The sequence below is a fragment of the Salvia hispanica genome, chromosome 3 (assembly GCF_023119035.1).
Source record: "Salvia hispanica cultivar TCC Black 2014 chromosome 3, UniMelb_Shisp_WGS_1.0, whole genome shotgun sequence".
In the NCBI taxonomy this organism is placed as follows: Eukaryota; Viridiplantae; Streptophyta; class Magnoliopsida; order Lamiales; family Lamiaceae; genus Salvia; species Salvia hispanica.
Window position 1 is genome coordinate 21,414,184 of NC_062967.1, and position 18,674 is coordinate 21,432,857.

The 18,674-nt window shown below is 35.4% G+C and overlaps 3 protein-coding genes across 4 annotated transcripts; all 3 read right to left on the minus strand.

Annotated features, from left to right (window-relative positions):
• Nucleotides 1–32: 32 nt before the first annotated feature.
• Nucleotides 33–2,492, minus strand: LOC125214189 (protein FATTY ACID EXPORT 5-like). 2 transcript variants are annotated; one of them, XM_048115098.1, is made up of 4 exons: nucleotides 2,346–2,492; nucleotides 2,005–2,241; nucleotides 906–993; nucleotides 33–353 (listed from the first exon to the last, which is right to left on the minus strand). In XM_048115098.1, exons 2-4 carry the CDS (start codon nucleotides 2,201–2,203, stop codon nucleotides 281–283), a joined length of 360 nt encoding a protein of 119 aa, XP_047971055.1. In that variant the 5' UTR covers nucleotides 2,204–2,241; nucleotides 2,346–2,492; the 3' UTR covers nucleotides 33–280. The 2 variants fall into 2 exon arrangements, with proteins under 2 accessions (XP_047971055.1, XP_047971054.1); XM_048115097.1 differs by having other exon boundaries at nucleotides 2,005–2,478.
• Nucleotides 2,493–3,140: 648 nt separating this feature from the next.
• On the minus strand, nucleotides 3,141–5,770 carry LOC125216601 (purple acid phosphatase 18-like). Its single transcript, XM_048118352.1, has 5 exons — nucleotides 5,504–5,770; nucleotides 4,376–5,044; nucleotides 4,083–4,271; nucleotides 3,914–4,002; nucleotides 3,141–3,533 (listed from the first exon to the last, which is right to left on the minus strand). Exons 1-5 carry the CDS (start codon nucleotides 5,630–5,632, stop codon nucleotides 3,311–3,313), a joined length of 1,299 nt encoding a protein of 432 aa, XP_047974309.1. The 5' UTR covers nucleotides 5,633–5,770; the 3' UTR covers nucleotides 3,141–3,310.
• Nucleotides 5,771–7,047: 1,277 nt separating this feature from the next.
• Nucleotides 7,048–11,115, minus strand: LOC125216602 (polyadenylate-binding protein RBP45-like). The gene is made up of 7 exons (XM_048118353.1): nucleotides 10,757–11,115; nucleotides 10,034–10,505; nucleotides 8,258–8,313; nucleotides 8,047–8,177; nucleotides 7,872–7,968; nucleotides 7,646–7,795; nucleotides 7,048–7,287 (listed from the first exon to the last, which is right to left on the minus strand). Exons 1-7 carry the CDS (start codon nucleotides 11,036–11,038, stop codon nucleotides 7,285–7,287), a joined length of 1,191 nt encoding a protein of 396 aa, XP_047974310.1. The 5' UTR covers nucleotides 11,039–11,115; the 3' UTR covers nucleotides 7,048–7,284.
• Nucleotides 11,116–18,674: the final 7,559 nt, after the last annotated feature.

Below are 18,674 nucleotides of genomic sequence, written 5' to 3' on the forward strand. Positions count from 1 at the left end.
TCCTTGGAAATGAATATTGAATGGTGACAAGATAGTAGAACTCTTTAGATTTATATAAAAGTTGACAAATACATACTTATTCTGATAAAATTATGAATCAATCACACATACAATACATTTGACATACTAGAACAAGAAAATGAAGTAACATGACATGTCGGCTAATCTTTGAGATGTGTAGTAACATAAATTTGTTAACATCTAAGGAATAAGTTGGAACAGTAACCTTTCTGCATTGTAACTCTAATCGGCAAGGCAGCATGGTGTTTTCTTGTCTCCATTATTCGGTCTTTGGTGGAAAATGATTTCCTCCAGTCGCAATCTTGTACAGGTAGAATACAGCCATCACGACACTGCACACATCACACAAAGCATCCATAACATAAAAATGACAGAAACCACAAAAAACCAACATTAGCAGTTATAGTGCTCACATAACACTCCTCACTCTATATGAACAATAATAAACAAACCTTCTCCGTCGAGATTAGAAGGAGAAGAATGCTATTAATAAATCAATAAGCTCACTTTTCAAAATTTTAACTCGAGGGGGGTAAAGAAAACTTAACTGAGGTTAGTACAGTTACAAATGATGGATATGTAATGTTTTAGTTTAACAAGAATTTCAATGTAGAATAGCTTTATGTTTTGATGTTTTTTTAATGCCTACGGTAAGGAAGACAGAATGCCACAGATATAAGCAAGTGACCTACAACAAATATACAGCCAACAAATATCTTAATTAAAGATTTAAGCAAGATAAAACAATCATAAGGAGTTGCCCTCCCATAAATACATGTAGTTTCAGCAAACTCAGAACCGATGCAACTAGTTAGGAATGAACCCGTTTTGGAACATTTTGATCAGAAATTATCACGTTATGGAATGTCTCAACTGATTCTTACCTGATCCCAGCAACGATACCAGCTGGCATGATTTTTTGGGTTTGCATGTAACGTTGACCCATGATGTATGATAGTGTAGCAGCAATAGCTGTTGGAGACAAAGGCAGGCCAAGTAATTAATCATCCATAGGGGGAAAAAGTAATTATTACTCCCTCCGTCCCTTAAAAATAAGAACTATATCCATTTTAGTCCGTCCATTAAAATTATGCACTTTCAAGGAAACGTTTTTCTCTCCAATGAGGTGGGACTCATTCTCCACTAACAATACTTCAATCACTTTTTCTTTCTATCTATCTCTTACTCTCATGCCCTTTCAAAAGTTCTTATTTTTAAGGACGGAGGGAGCATTAGAAAAGGATGACCGAATCTACGAGTCTAAAGATATCAAGTGGCGATTACAGCATAAAGAACATAACTAATAAGGATCATCTTTGGTACTACATTCTAACTGAAAAAGAAGTGAAAACAGAAAACAAGATAAAAAAACTGGCATGTCATAATATGAAGTTGACAAGTTAACAATGAAGGAATCCACTGTTGAAATCATTATGATGAATTAGCATCTTCTAAATCGACATCTATACAAGAACTAGATTGGGTACCAATCATACCCTCATGAACACATGTTTAGAGTTTAGACGTTTAGACTTCTAGATTCGTTCATACAGAATAGTCTCCCATCTTTCTTACCGATCCATTCTGATTCACAAGATATATCACAGATGCATATTACATCCATAGAAATGCATGAACATGAAAATTCAAGTCTTGTGGTGCAAAATCATCTCTTGATCAATTCAAGCAAAGTGATTCATAACATGAGTCTATCTTATAATTTCTTTAACCGAGTTATAAATTCATTCCAATTACAATTAATCCACTAATAATTGTTTAATCCAGTTATGAATTTGATCTAATCCAGAAAAGTCATACACAATCAATTCATAAAGTCTCTAGCTTGCCCATCCTATCTCTAAAAATCACCACATTGAACTATTAAACACAGATCCAAATTAAGAGATCAACAAAAGAATTAAATTCTTAACCACGAAAAGGGCATAGACAACAATCCATCAAATTCATAACAGCAAAACATACCCGTTTCAAGAATCAAAGCAAGGTAAGAATTTTTGCGCTTGTGAAATGCTTGGAGACTGAGATAACCGGCGAGGACGAGCAGCAATCCAGTGCCGACGCCGCCGCCGAGAGAGGCGACGCTGCCTTTCTTGAGGAAGCCGATCGCGCCGCCGCAAACCAAGAGGAGCCCATATGGGATCGTGAAGCAAAAGTCATGCATTTTTAGAGCTGGATCCTCGGCAAGATTGGATTTTTATTCTGGGAAATCAAGGAAACAATTCAGCGCTGTAGAATTGAGGGGTTTTGCGTGGAGAATTTTGACGAGGAATTGATAAAGAGGAATTGTTCAGGTAAAGAACTACCAACTCCGTTGACTGTGTATAATCTTTTTTTTATTTCTATTTTGATCGAAGTGGGTATGTTGTGTTGTCGTTGAATTAGTTGCCTTTTCCGATTAGGGGTGAATTCCAAGCAATGGAATAACCTTCAAAGTGATTCTCGGAGGTGGATGGATTGTCTTAAAAAATATAAAATCATTAGTATTTGGTGAACTTTTAATATTTTTCATAGAGTTTTAGCCAAAGTAATCCCATTCTTTGAATAATGATCTTAAAAATTACAAGGATCATAATTAATGCAAATATCCTAAGATAAGTCATTCTATTTCTAGGAGACTAAATTATCAAATTTTCAGTTACAGTCATTCCACAAATGATTGTTGCGTTGCCGCGAATTTCTGATGCGTTTTCTAGAGGGATTTGTTAGTATAGGTTTCGAATTAGACTCTTGGAATTTGTACTAAAACTTCCTCCGTCCATCTTTTTAAGAACTATTTTAACTTAATATGAATTTTAAAAAATTATTTGACTTTGTGTAGAAAAGTAAATAAAAAAAGAATATGGATTGTGAGACTATTTATTATTTTTATACAGAACTGTGAGTGTAAAAAGTTAGTGAAATAACCAAAGTATCAAAATAATTCTTTTAAACAATGGACAAAGAGGAGTACTATATTATGATCATTCCCTCTTAAAATTAAGAGTAATATCATTAAACCAAAATGCACGTCAATGTTTTAAAATCAGATCGTGAATGAATCGCTAAAGCTATTGATTCATGGTTCAACTTGTATAACTGATCGAGCCATCTAACCGGACTATAGAAAATATAAAATACTTATATAATCATCAGATAGTATGTTCCACAAGCTCAAATTCCTAAATTTCGCATAAAGGAGATCATAGATATATACTAGTAGTGGTATATATGATAATTGGGCTCCACGCCTTATACAATTGCTCAAGTATTTACAGTGACAGGCTCAATCCTATGGCTCCAACAGCATTTTCCTCAGCTCGTGGTCAGCGTTCTCGTTGAGACACCCCGACCCAAATAGAGAAGTTAGCCACACTTGATCCGACCTCACTGCTTCATCGTCATCATTCCTGTGCCAGCTCCAATACGCATGACTCGAGTTCACTATCCTCAGCTCACCATGACCAAAGCTTGCTTCACGGAAAATGGACCACTCCGGTTGGGGATCCATGTACCTGCGTATTATATCATCAGTGATCATGTGATGATCCCTTTTGTGTACCATTTCACATTTGGGGAAGATGTGGTCGAAACCAAAAAAACGCAACCATACACATAGAACAAGCTTCAGACTAAACCACAATATGCAAGCCTGTGTTTAAGTTTAAGAATAATATCAACTAACACATACACAAACAGTTCTATATAATAGTCTTCCTCAACAGCTGCAATGACATAAATATTATAGCAAAAACTAGTGTACATCTAGATGCACGGTGCATCCACTCCAAATATAGGCTTTAGCAATCCTCAATTAGGGTTTATTGATCACAATTAGAACTTATTAGGAAGATACACCAAAGTGTTCCTCAGATTTAGTTAGGGGTGATCTTACTTGTTTGCTAAACCTTCCCTGTTTCCACCATCACCAATCGTTATGTGGACAGCACCGCAGGGATCTGATCTTCCGTTGTACACACGGTTCTGTTTTTGCCATAGCCAAAGCGATATATGAGAGCTCAGTAAGTAACAGAAAGGAAACAAGGTTTACAATGAAATCTCACCGTGCGCTCATAGGCATGTACATGGCCAGCCAACACCAGATCCACACCAGCAGCACGAAGCAACGGTTCCATGGCTGCCTTCATGTCATCGCCCTCACCCTGATGAGCCTCATTACTGTTGTACCAAGGGACATGAAAAAGCACAAGAAGCCACGGTGTTCTTTTCCGGTCTACCTTCGAAAGGTCACCCTGCAAAAACAACAATCAACAAGATGGACACCCGAACAAGACTCAACAGACGATAAAACTGATTGCATATACTAGATACAAGAAAACAAGCCTCTCGAACTAACCTTCAGCCAAGAATATTGATCAGAGAACTTGTCATAGTCTGTATACGAGCCAAGCATGACGACATGAGCTCCAGCCACTTCAAATGAATAAAACAGGTTCGAAGCAGATCCACTCTCTTGATAGGGCATTTTCCATCTCGAGTTGTATGATTTGAAACTATCCTCCAACATCGGTATGTACTCCTTCTCGTGATTTCCCTGAGTCACCATCCACGGTCTTGCGCTAGCAAGCGGCTGCACCAGTTCCCCAAATGTATCCCACCTGCGCTGCATATAATCCGCATATGAAAGGTCTCCAGGAATCATATGCACGTCGTATTTGCACTGGTTTATGTGATCCAGAGTCGACTTGGTCCACTCGGTCTGACCTAAATCACCCGCCACAGCAAACGTGACCGGGAACCAGGATGGCGGAGTTTTGAGCTGAAATTCTGGACCTTCCCCTCCACATCGGTAGTAATACAGACTGTTGTGTTCCAACGGACCAATGACCGTGTGGTGTATCTTTCCAGAGCTATAGAGAAAATAACTATAGCTAGTGCTCTCACCTTTAGAGGTGAAGCTATAATTTTTCGAAGATGTTCCATACTCAACCACCGAAGGAGAATGCTTAGAGGTAGTGGTCCACGAAACACGCATATGCTTCTCCCCGGCTAAGGAGATATGAACCTAAAGAGCCATTCAGGAAACATCAATACAAGTGTTCCGATACGAAAGCAAGGAAACGCACGGAACCGGTTCCCAATGCATTGCCAAAAAACAGGGATTCCTCACTAATACATTGCAGGAAACATGGCCTAATCCATTTAGCCCTAATTAGTATGCTGACAAAAAGATGAGCTCTAGACTCAAATACACTGAATTTTAATAAAAAATCTACTCAATCCGTTAAGAGCAGAGCAAGAAAAATGCAATCTTGAGATTGAATTCTGATTGTCAACCAAGGAAAAGGTAGTGTGTGTAAATACTAAATAGACCAATAGCAGTAAAGAACCTACTCTCTTATCTCTTACATTAATTATCCAGAAATCCATTTTATCTTGGAACACAAAATCAAATACAGCATCGAAAACCCAAGAAGAGAAATTCATGGATTGAAAATTGAGGTGAATGAGAAGAGAAATGAACCTGCTGAGGCTCGGAAGAGCTTTTTTTGGTCCATGGAAATGAGAGAGTTGCGCGCGGCGGAGGCCTGACATAATCAGCTGTGGCGGCGCAAGAGAGTAGCGTAATCAGCAAAACTACATTCAATTCCATGATAGAATTATCCTTGTCCTTGTGAGTGAATCTGCGATCATCTACAGAGAAGGTTTTGTGAACATAGGATACTACTTTTTCCAAGTTTGGCCTAATGTGAGTTACTATTTGTTTTGACTTGTCGAGCTATTAGAGGAATCACTCATCAAAGAGAAGAGCAGATTATACGTGTAATTAATAATCAGGTCTACCAATTTCATTCATTTTTCCGTTTTAACTTTAAATGATGAAGTTAGTATCTTCGCATTTACGTTTTTCTCTTTATTCATCTATCGATTTTCGATTATAGTGGTTTCAATTTTCAAATCTAAATATACTCACGTTTGTCACAAGTGTTCTCTCGTGTTTTTCTTCTAATATTAGAAAAACAAAATTATTTTCCAATTTAGGAATAACTGTCACTTGTGGTATCAGAAAGTTTTGTCGGAAATATGAAGATCATGTCCACTTAAAATTATAGAATCAATTTTGAAGAGGTATATTTATTTCTACATAGAAAAGATAAATGAATACTCCTTCCATTTTCAAAAAATAAAAAACTTTGAAAACAGCACGGATTCTAATACAAAATTGATAAAATAAAAGAAATGATCAGAAAAAATGAGTAAATTAGGAGAGGGGGAGAGAAAAGTAATAGAGTGTATACTAATGGGCTGCGGAATCCATTTTCCAAAACATAGAGTTTGTATTTTCAGAAAACGAATAGAGCATTATTTTTATTTACCTTTTTCAGTTTCTTATTCCCTTGAAATTCACTATTAATTAAAAATAATAATATTTGTCATTTTAAGAAATTTTATTTTTACAAAATACATATTTATCATTTTAAGGAGGAGATGGGAATTATACTTCACAATTTCTCTACCTTTATAGAGATGGTTTTAGTTCGAAAATTTTACTTTTTCCAAACAAGCATTTCTTGTTCTTTTCATGGATAAATAAATTTAAAATTTATATTTAAAGCACGCTTTACAAAGAATCAGGCATTAACCTCTCTCTATCATTTGATCAACTCACACAAATATTTCTAGTCGTTCAGCAACAGAAAAAGCCATGTGTTTTCATGATTAAATTCATATACGTGGCCACTTATATGTTAAACAGATGCGCATTAACATTATATTCCCATTTCGGCCCATTAAAAAATAAAATAAATATCATGTACATGGATTAAAGGAATAAAACACAAATACATTAAAAGACACAGCTTATAAATTTATCAAAAGCACCCCAAAAAAAAAACAAAGGAGATTGTGATTTTATAATGGCAATTAGATCATGATATGTAAACAAAATCGGAGCTGAATAACTGAATAATAATCACCCAAATGTTAGTTTAACGAATAACATTACAAGAATTTGCAGCAGCATGTTCATGTCAGCAATTTAGCAGAAACAAAACATCACATCACATCTCAAAACTAAGGCATGCAATCCATATGCAACCAATTCATCCCAACATAAGCAAAGAGCTACAATTATACATGTAGTTTACTAAGAAAACCACCAAACCAGAGGTGGGAGAAAAGACGTAAAACAAAACCGAAATACAGTAGCACAATATATTATTAGATATAAGTCCGATCCGACTTGGCAATATCATATAATAAGACACACTCAGCAAGGCAAAAGCTCCAACTGTTCTCCAGCAATCACTGCAACAATGAAAAATGCAAATATCAAATATTATACAATCAAAAATCTATAGAGCTGGTTGTCAACAGTTCATGATCAGTTTTGCTGGCATTAAAATGAAGCAAACCAGCTAATACTCAAGTTAAATGTATTCTATATGAACCCAAGTAACTAGAAAGAGATTCAAATATGGGTTGCGAAGTAGGAAAAAAGTTCTTCAAGGGAAGTAGGAAAAATGTTCTTCAGTCAAGAGAAAGACATAATATCCCATATATCATACAAGAATTGTTATGGCAAGCAAATAAGTCAGCCATATAAAGTTGATATTGAAAGTAGGTAAATCTGATAGTAGCTTTACAACACATAGGGAATCAATACCTGTTGTGGTTGTTGATAGTTTGCATATCCAGGATAGCCTCCGTAATACATGTTTGGGTCTTGTGGTGGCGCAAATCCACCTTGCACCTCATGCCCCTGTGTATATCCGTAGTAAGCTCCCCCACCCCACTGATTTTGATCTTGCTGAGTCTGAAAAAATTAACAACAAAATCAGAAACCCTATTCAAATAAAGAAGCAGTAAGTCAACATTTTTAGATGCTTGACCTGCTTGTTTGAAGGACTGCGTCCCCATGAAAGACGGATATTCTGCCCTCCTAGTAGAGTACCATTTAAGTTTGATAAAGCTAGCTCAGCACATGACCTGGCACAAAACATTTACAAGAAGCAGATCAGTAGGAAGTTGGACCATGATAGATAACTGCAGGAAGTATCATGATACCTATCAGAAAACTGAACAAATCCACAACGCTTTCCAACTGGTATTTTTACATGTACCACGTCACCATACTGGGAGAATACTTGTCTCAAATGGTCATCGGTCACGTTGGGATCTAGACCACCAACAAATATCTACATTTTCAAGGTGACAAGTGAGTTGAAGGTCGTAAGAAAAACATCATGTAAACAGGGGGGGGGGGGAGGTTACGCACTGTTGTATTATTGGGATCACTTTCGCCCTGGGATCCTTGAGGATTTTGATATGAAGCTGCAAGGATAAACAATTGTAAAGATTGGAGCCATAAAATGCTATATAAAATAATCACTGTCAATAATAAGAGATAAATCAATCAAAGCACAGAATAATGGCACACATTGATTGATCCTTCTTAAGATTTTTTCTGAATTGATCCTTCCATCGCTTACTTTCTAAGTAAATTCTGATACCAGAATAATAATATTTACCTCCTTTCTGCTCCAAGCATCTTACATAAAGGTTCAAATATTGTCACTTCACATTAACAAACTAGACAAAACAACTTATATTATGAGAGTTAATATAATTTGTATCCCATAGTTCTGTTTATGCAATTTTCCAGCAGAAATGTAAATACCAATCAGGTTCTAATCACTCTTAAGTCCAACTGACTCTAAGGTAAAAAATTTACCATGAAGGCATGCATATAAGGTATCTTGAGCCTTTATTAAAAATGTTACATCTAGATTCTGAGTCAAAGGTTGCACCCTAATATACACAATTTTCATAACTCCTCCATAGTCCATACCACCTATAACTTTACTATCAACAACATGAAAAGCACGTCAGAATTTAGTTTCCTCCAACAGTCATTACTATACTAGGCTGTCAGGTCTACTGAAACTGAAAGGTATAAATATAATATCAAATGTGTTATGACCAACTTGAAAGTCAAGATGCAAATGTAAAGAAAATCAAAGCATTATAAAGTTTCCATAATTTCAAAAGTCAAAACTCAAAACATTACTTAAGCTAGAGTCAACAATACATATCCATATAAACAAGGGATTTCAGGTAAAACTATAGCAATCAAAACAAAGGCACAAATAAGATCAAATCCAACATAGAGCTCTGTGACTGCACAATTACAGTTGAAGCCAGGTCAGAAAAAGATGAAGTAGGAGTGTCTGAATTACAGCTCCAAATACATCAAAGTCTCCAAGTCATCTAACAGCTATATAGCAGTTGAACAAACAGCTTCTGATAGTATGTTAACAGAAGAGAATCTTATTATTTGACTTAACCAGCATTGAATCCATTCACAATAAGCTGGTAAGAGTAAATGGCCTATAAATATGGTGTTCTGTATATACATCGACATCTTTATTTCTCATTAAACTTAAACTACAAAAGGAGGAAAAATAGGTATACTAAAAAATTAAAAGGAAGGAAGGCACGGACATTGTTGACTGAAAAAGAGGGACTGTATTAAAAGGTAAGCTATGTGCGAGAAATGGTACCCAATTGACTGCTACTTAAAGGGAAAACTTTTGAAAGTAAAGAAATCTGTAGCAAACGAAATGCCACAATCGAATGAAGGAAGCTTATGACATAAACAAATTCAACTGACCTAAACAGAGGCCACGCATTATACGGGAATCATTTCAGCTGAAACCAGTCCCAGGCCCCCGTAAATGAGAGCCTCTCTTTTCCCTGCTTCGAGACAACATGAGTTTTATAAGTCTTTTTGTGTTTTATATAATTATATTATTCCAAGGCTAGTAAAGTACTGGAAGGAAATGCTAGCGAATCTTTGTTTTTATAACTACAAGACCGTTCAAATCTAAAACTCCATAATAGAACTCTACAAGAAAAAACTGGCAAATTGAATTATCTATAGTTCACAAACAACCTGTATAATTGCATACATATACAAGAGATATAGCAAATATTGTTAAGCCAATTTTGACAAAAAAAATAATTGATGATGGGAAAAAAGTTATCTGCATACCGTTCTGAGTTGGTGCATTCATAGGTTTTTTGTTAGCAGCAGGACCAATCCTCATGGGCCTAGTTGAACAGAGAACACCATTCATTTCACTCATAGCACGCTGTTGCTCTCTCTCATCCCCAAACTTAACAAATCCATAACCCTTTGAGCGTCCAGTTAACCTATCTATAACAACTTTAGCACCCTTAACAGATTGGTACACAGCCTTGAATGTTTCCTGCAGGACATAATCTGTCACATCACCCGCCAGATCTCCCACAAAAATTGTGTACTCGGGAGAGTCATCTGCACGCTTATCTCCCGCACCAAGACTAGCCCAGTTCAGTCGGAAGCTCTGTTCAGAATTAGGCATCAGCGCACCGTTATATCCTTGCAGGATAGTTTCAGCAGCAGTATGAGTCCTAAATTCCAGGAAGCCATACCCCTCAGATTGCCCTGTTTGCTTGTTGCGAATCACCTTAGCGGATACTAGCTGCAAACAACAGGCAATTAGATGAGATTTACAAGGATTTAAAAATCATTCATGCCTGAAAAACATGATTGCCTTTGATTCGCAACAAAAATTAAGTGCATCCCCCAACCATATATACACACATAAAAACAAAAAGGGGAAGCAAAAACGCAAAAGTAGTACTCCATCTACCTTTTGCTAGAAAAAAGTATCTAACGAAAAAATCCTAGCAACAACGAATCGATAGGATCTGAAAAAAAGTAAAAGTCTACCTCGCCAGTGCTGTAGAAGCACGAAGAGAGATAGGCCTCGTCCATCCAGTACTGAAGGTCACCAATCCATAGAGATCGAACCTCATCGGCGGCGCCACCAGCAGCGGAGTTGGTTGGCGGCGCACCGTAGTGTTGTTGTTGTTGCTGCTGCTGGTGCTGAGGCCAGAAGTGAGGCGGCTGCGGTTGCGGCTGCTGCGGCATCGTCATCCACTGCTGCTGAGGGGGCTGCTGCTGATCCATCCCCATAGGTGGTGGTGCCATTCCTCCTGGCTGCTGCATCATTCTCGGCTGGAGCTAAACCCTAATTCAAACCTCGGGAAATTTGGGGATTTGAAAGGAGGTCTTCAACTACGATACGGATAAATAAATACGATAGGGTTTCGTGTTTTATGAAGGAATTAATCGGTGATTTAACTGAAGTCGTCGTTCTATATCCCAACGCTTTCATGATAATAAACTTTTCTTATCCTTTTCTTTTTCGCACGGTATAAAATTTCAATAATTATGTGTACTTCGTTGGTTTTATAAGGATAAAAATTCTTTCATTTATTTCCTAAAAATAAAAACTCTTTCTTTTTTAGTTGTATCCTAAAAGTTGAAACACTCCAATTTAGGCAAAAATTCTTCCTATAAGATTGAATCTATTTTCTACTAATATATTTTAGCTTTCTATTTTTCTCTTACTTTACTAATTTTACATTAAAATTTATGTTGTTTCAAAAGTTCTTATTTTTAGGAATAATAAGGTCCAAAAATAGTCCTAAATATATGATGATTTTATGATTTTGATCGTAAACTTGAATTATTGCATCTCACACATTTGAACTCGGGTCGAACTCAATCCAAAATGGACAGCGACGTAAAAAACAAACAGTCAACGGCTGATAAGCTGGTTTTGACCCAATTAAATATTTTGATTATATTTTTTAATTATTTCGAAAATAAAAATTACTCCCTCCACCCCTCTGTAGCCGAGCCGTATTCCTTTTTTGTTGTCCCACTGTAACTGAATCATTTCCTATTTTGGCAAAAAAACACCAACTTTTCTTCTTTCTTACTTTAGTCTCCCTTACTTTATTATCTATTCATCTCTCTACCTTTCCCCCCTACTTTATTCTCGCTTAACTTAACTCATTTTTAACACAATTTCTTAAATCTCGTGCCGAAAAGAAATGTCTCTGCTACAGAGGGATGGAGGGAGTATTACTCTTAAAAAAGAAAGAAATATACTTAGACTAAAGAATGAAGAAGGATTTGTGATTGTCCGCTCCAAACCCGCGGAACGATCTGAGGGCGTCGAGAAAGGCACCACAAGTGTAGAATCCACAGTCGGAGCCGCATTGGCCATCCCACTAAAGAAAGCATCTGTCACAACCTCCTAAACTTTGACTTCATTGGTGGTGCACGGTCCAAGCTAGCAGCCTGACCCACAGTAAGTTGCATCGGTTCCACAGAAGCCATATTGGCTGCGGCACTAGTTGGCTGCACAACCACGGTTCTGGGCAGAAGCTCAGTTTGAGGCGGCAAGGGCGTGGTGGGCGAAAATAATGAACACATGCTTCATTTTTGTTTAAAGAAATATGGTGGGTTGATGTGGATGAACAAGAGAATGGTTGATTGATATTTATAATGTTTCATCAGAATTTAAATTCGATTTTGTAGAAAATCAAGTAGTAATTGATTAAGAATAATAATTTTTATTTTTGAAATAATTAAAAATGTAATCAAAATGCTTAATTGAGAGTCAAAATTAGCTTAACAGATACCGTTTTTTTTTTTCACGGTGCTGTCCATTTTAGACTCACTCCGGGCAGAGTTCAAATGTGTGATATGCAATAATTCAAACGTAACGTCTAAGACCAAATCGTAAAATATTTATATATTTAGGACCACACTTGGACCTTACTCTTTTAGGAAACGAAGGGAGTAATATTTTTATGTTGTTTATAACAACATGATTATTAACTTTTGTATCCTATATGATTGGAGATATCATATTAGTAAAATAGTAGTAAATGCAAAAACCTGCAATCTTGACCTATTTCTCATCCATCAAAAATAAGATCTAATCATCCTAATTTGGTCTCTAGTTCGGCACTAGGAAGTGGATTTGTGAATAATGAGACATTGTGTATACATATTCAAATTCCTAGATATCTATTCAAATTAGGGCTGACAAATCGTGCGGTCGCTATCGGGTCAATCTAATATCGACCCAATCTTATCGGGTCCCAACCCAACCCAAATCATCGTGTTCTTATCGGGTTCAACCCAAACAGATTCGTGTCGGATTCCTGCGGATTCGTGTCATCCAAACAAATATCGGCCGTGTCGAATTTGTGTGGATTTCGTGTCATCCAAAAAATATTGGTCATCTTTTAATGATAGTAAGTTACTAAGCAATATACACGTTATACGATAATGACCGACATATGATATTAAATAATTAAAATTTTTAATTACACGATAAAATAAGGTATTACAAAATTAAAATAATTAATTTAAATAATAATTAAATCCAAATAATAAAATTAAAGTATATTAAAATTAAATCTAACAAATAAAGTTAAAATAATTAAAATAATTATTTTTTAATAAAATTTAAGTATGCAGTAATATTTTTTTATCATAAAAAATAATTAATAATAGTATTAATCATATTTTTACTAACAAAATTAAAATTATAATATTTTTTAAGTAATAAAAATAATTAAAATTAAATTTTAATACATTATTTTAATTAATAAAAATAATCAGAATAAAAATAAATTTCTTAACGGACAACCCAACCCGACCCGCATCCGACCCAACCCAAAATTTTTGGGTTCTTATTGGGTCGACCCTATAAGGACCCAAATCTTAAACGTGCGTGTTCGTGTTAGGTTAAATTCGTGCAGATTCGTGTCGGATTATCGTGTCGAATCAAAAATTGCCAGCCCTAATTTAAATAATTACAAAGAAGGAAATATTAAAGAGATATATTTAAACTAAAGGTGAATTGTTAATAATATTTATTAGTATTATTATTATGGTGCAAAAGTTGAAACTTGTAGATTATAATTAAAGCTAAAAAATCAACAAATATTACTAGAAATAAAAGAGCCAATACATTTATACAAAACGACAGCGTCTTCTGTGTTTTGCAAAACTCATTGCCCCGCATAATCTCTGTTTTCTTCCTTCCAAATTTCCTGCCTGAAGTCGCAAACACACAGTGTCAGTCGCCGTTTCCCTCAACAATATCGTTCCTGCTCTACACCGTATTTCGACGCGGCTCGCCACTACCGGTATGTTTCTTCTAACTATGTTACTTCATTTTTCTCTTGATCATCGTGAAGATTTTAGTTGCTATTTTTGTCCTATTTGAATTCTTGACCTAAATAGAAGAGCACTAGTTTAAAATTGGAGAAAAATAATGAAATTCGAAACTTTATAAGTGCAATCTCCTTTTAATGCAGTATAAATTTATTGTCGTGGCACAGATTGTGTAATACCCTGAGAAATCGATTTTTAAGTAAAAATGCACGTTCATACTATTCGGTTATTTTCAAGTCAGACGTCTTCAACAAACATGGACTAGATATGTGCCATATTATTGTTAAACTTGCTCTATGTTGGGCTTATTCGGTGAAAGGGGCTGCTCTTCATGAACTCAAGCCAGAGTTCTACACTCATGGATTGTGGTCCGATGAAATAACTTATCCAACATCTACCCAAGTGTATGACGACGAACATTTTAATGAAAGAGTTGTTAAGCAAGTATGTCTATCAGTTTATATCTAAATTAGTAAGAATTTTTTTTTTATAGAAATTTTTTTCTAACAAATTTTAAATGTTTTCAGTTGTTTACACACCATTGTTTACACACCACGAGGAAATTATCTTATGAATGTTTCCAAACTTGAAAGCTCCAAAAGATCCTTAAGCCGCATATGTACATTTTAGGAAGGAATACATGAAGCACGGTGTCATAAATCGTTTCGATGGGCCCATGTATTTATAGTACACCCTAGCTTTAAGGGAGGCAATACATAAATGTAAGTCTGTAAACTTTTTTGGATTCATATTTTTCTTTATATGTGCATTTATACCAATTAAAATTCTATTATGTTTAAGAGATAAGGTTGGAGTACCGATGAAGATATCTCAAATGGCGTCATGGATAAGTCGTTCAATGAAGGGATGCACGTTGTTTGGTAAAAAAAATTGGTCTACAAGTTGATGTGGAGATACATGTTGGCAATGAAAAGATACTGAATGCGAATGTAACACCCTTCGCTCGGTTAGTTTTAACCGAATAAGTGTGTCACATTCTGGTTCGATCTATCAACAAAAACCTACTTATTTCACTGGCAAAACTTTTTTTTTTCCAAACATTCAACGCACCACACTATTATATAGATAGTTAAACCTGTCTAAGGTACTACTATACATAACAAAAGTAACATTAGCCTGTTTTGATATATATATACAACCCCACCACCAAAAATAAGGTTATAATTTTATATTTGCAACCTAACTATTTATAATTGAAAAAAATAATGCTTTAAAATTTCTTAAAGCACGGATTTTTATTAACATAATAATAGATATGTAAATTAGCCTGTTTTGATATATATATATATATACAACCCCACCACCAAAAAGAAGGTTATAATTTATATTATGTTAATAAAAATTGGAGAAAAATAATGAAATTCGGAACTTTAGTTTTTATTAACATAATAATAGATATATGAATTAGAAACTTCAATTTCACTACAAAATATATTTAAATTTCTAAAACATGCTTTAAAATTTCTTAATGTTTATGTCTTATTTTGCATAAATCTCAAATATTAGTATTTGATCATGTTTATGTTTGAGTTTAAGTATATATCTCAAATTTATCATAATTAAATATTTTACATTTTATAAATATAACTAATTTTCACCATTATTTATTGGATTAATTTTATCGGTAGCAACCTGATTAGCCCGCTGGGCTAGCCCGAAACCCGAGCTTTTAGGGTTAGGGTTGAACTTTTATAACCCGAAAAAATCACAGCCCGATTGACCCGTATCCCGAATAGGGTTGGCCCGAAACCCGATGGGCTGGCCCGATTGACATCCCTATCTAGCGGTGTGTAGTGGTATTTATAGTACCTTTGGATCTTACGGATCCAATCTGGGGTATTCTCTCCGTCGAAACGTGGTGGTTCAAGGCGTGGTAGGGCTTGGGGCTTGATACCCAGCGGTGCCTGCGTGACCAACGGTGGAAACGACCAACACCATTGAGGCGCCGCGACTGGCTGCTGGTCGGCGGCCGAGTATGCCACGGCAGATGTGGAGGTGAGTGCTCGTCAAGGCTGTCCGGAACCTCCTCGGTCAGTGTATGCTGTCCAAACTTGGCTAGAAATTCGCCGTGAGCAGCGACTAGACGATGTAAGTCCATGAGCATCTCACTGATTAGTTGTGATTCCATAGTTTTTCGAGAATCTTGAGAAAGTGGGGCGTTAGATGATTGGAGTATGGCTTCAGATTATGAGGATTTTGGCGTGAGATTTTTTGAGAGAATTTGGAAGTTTAGTGATGGAGAAAGAGTAAATCAATGGAAGCACCAGTTGATGGACCCTTGATATATCGAACTAGAGCACCAACGATTTGTAGTGACACGAAGAACAAGATAAACCCCAGTTGAGGTGCTAGGGGGCGATTTCCGCCAGAACCGGGGAATGAGAATAAGTTTATACTTTATTTCTCAATGAATTAAAATATTATAGAACTCTATTATTTATAAAATTCTAAACCCTAAAACATATCTTGCTATACAAGCAAAATAAATAAATAAAAAAGCTTACAAAAGATATGCAAAATCTAATCAAATACTATTAAAAGATACGTTGGAGATTGAGAGAGATTTGGGCACGATCTTGAGCATGATTTAGATGCTCGAGGGCCCTATCAGAAACCTACATGGGGAAAGTTGTACTTTGTTTCTGAGATAATAGAATGTAGGTTTTAAATTGGTGTCAGCCGATCGATGAAGATAGCATCGTGACTTCATCACAGTCAGTGCTTCGATATCAAAGTGAGTCTTGTTTTCGTCAATCAAGGAGAATAATAGAGCAATAGAGAAATGAGTAAAGGTTGTAATGTATGATGTTTGTATTTTTGTTGTTATAGTGTTTCTTTGTATGTTAAAGTTGCGTATTGTTATTAAATGATATACGAACGATTTGGATTGCAAATGTGAAATTACGAGAAGTATTTTACATATTTGTACATATTATTCATGGATTTTTGAAGCAAGAATTTCAACATTCATTCTTTTGCACACCAACTATTTGAACAATATTCCCAAATGAAATTTAATTATCTCGCTTCATCATGGTCATGCATCTTTTCTTCCAAAATTTTAACAAATTGTTAGAGCATCCACAATAGCGGACTTAAACCGTTAGCCGATCACTAGTCTGCTATTGCGCGGACACCGATCGACTAGCCGATCACTAGTCCGCTATTGCACGGACACCGATCGACTAGCCGAATTTTTTATTTGTATTTTTTTTATTTATACTCTATATTTACAACTCATTGCACTTCATTTTTTTAATATTTGATAAACATCAACAATTAAAATGAATTAATCGTATTTGTCAATTTATTTGCTTGGCTAGGGCGTCGGCGAATCTTAGTGCTAGCCCATTACTGGGCTGTGGGAAGTCCTAATGACGTGGCAAGGGTGGCAAGCTGTGGGAAGTCCTAGTGACATGGTAGATGGTGTTTTTGGTTAGTCCTAGTGCTAGGCTATTGGCTAGTCCGTGCTATTGTGGATGATCTTATATCAATTCAGTAAAAAGTGACTTAGTTACGTTTAATTGTTAGTTTTTGACGAATCCATCAAAAAATGACAAAAATCGAATCAAATTGATAAACGAAGATACCAAATATAACATTCTATACTATATTTATAAAACGGTCATATGCTTACGACTAATTTTGTACTTTAGTCAATAAAACAATAAGGAGTGTTTGGTTTATATGTTTGCATTTCTTAAGAAAATGTTTTGAGCATGAAATTGTAAATTTTAATCTTAAAGTTATACTAACAGCATCTCTTGTTTGGTTTTACATTTTTCATTTCTTGTTTTTTAATATTTGCTGTTTGGTATCCATGATGCTACAAAGTGAGATAGGGAAATGACATTTTTACCCACTTATTTTTTGTATTTATAATAATATCCTCCAATGACCTAATACATTCTAATTAGAACATTTCACCCTATTTTCTCACAAAAGCCGACCCACCTTGTAAATTAAGCAGTTGACCTCTTCATCACAACAACGCACCACGTTTTATCAGAAGGAGGTAAGCTCGATACAGATTTTTACTCGCAAATACTCAATAATGTTGTCGTATTAATGTTTGATTTGTTCGTACTTCTTTTTCCCGAACGGCTTGTTGTATTTGGTTTCTAAAACCATAAACTTAGGTTAAAGTTTGATATTTCTCACGAACTTTAAAATTGATATTGAATACCATAAACTTTGCACCTTGTTTGGTATTTTTCACGGCATGTCTATCACCATATTTGACTAACTTACTAGGCTTTTTTTTTTATCACAATTAAATCAATATGGTTTTCTACATGCTCTTTTTTATCCTATTTGTTATGAATTTAAAAAGTGGTTTAAAATATTAAAATGTATCGCAACTGCCCACGTAAAATAAGATTTTAATGAAAATATCTTATTTAGGTCAGTTTAAAAAATACCGACTAAATGACAAAGTTTGTGATATTTTAGATCAATTTTAAAGCTCGTGAAAAATATCAAATTTTGGCAAAAATTATGTGATTTTTGGGACTAATTTCCCAACAATAGAAATTGAAATACAATTGATAAAAAGAAGCTCTCAATCTCTTTAACACATACA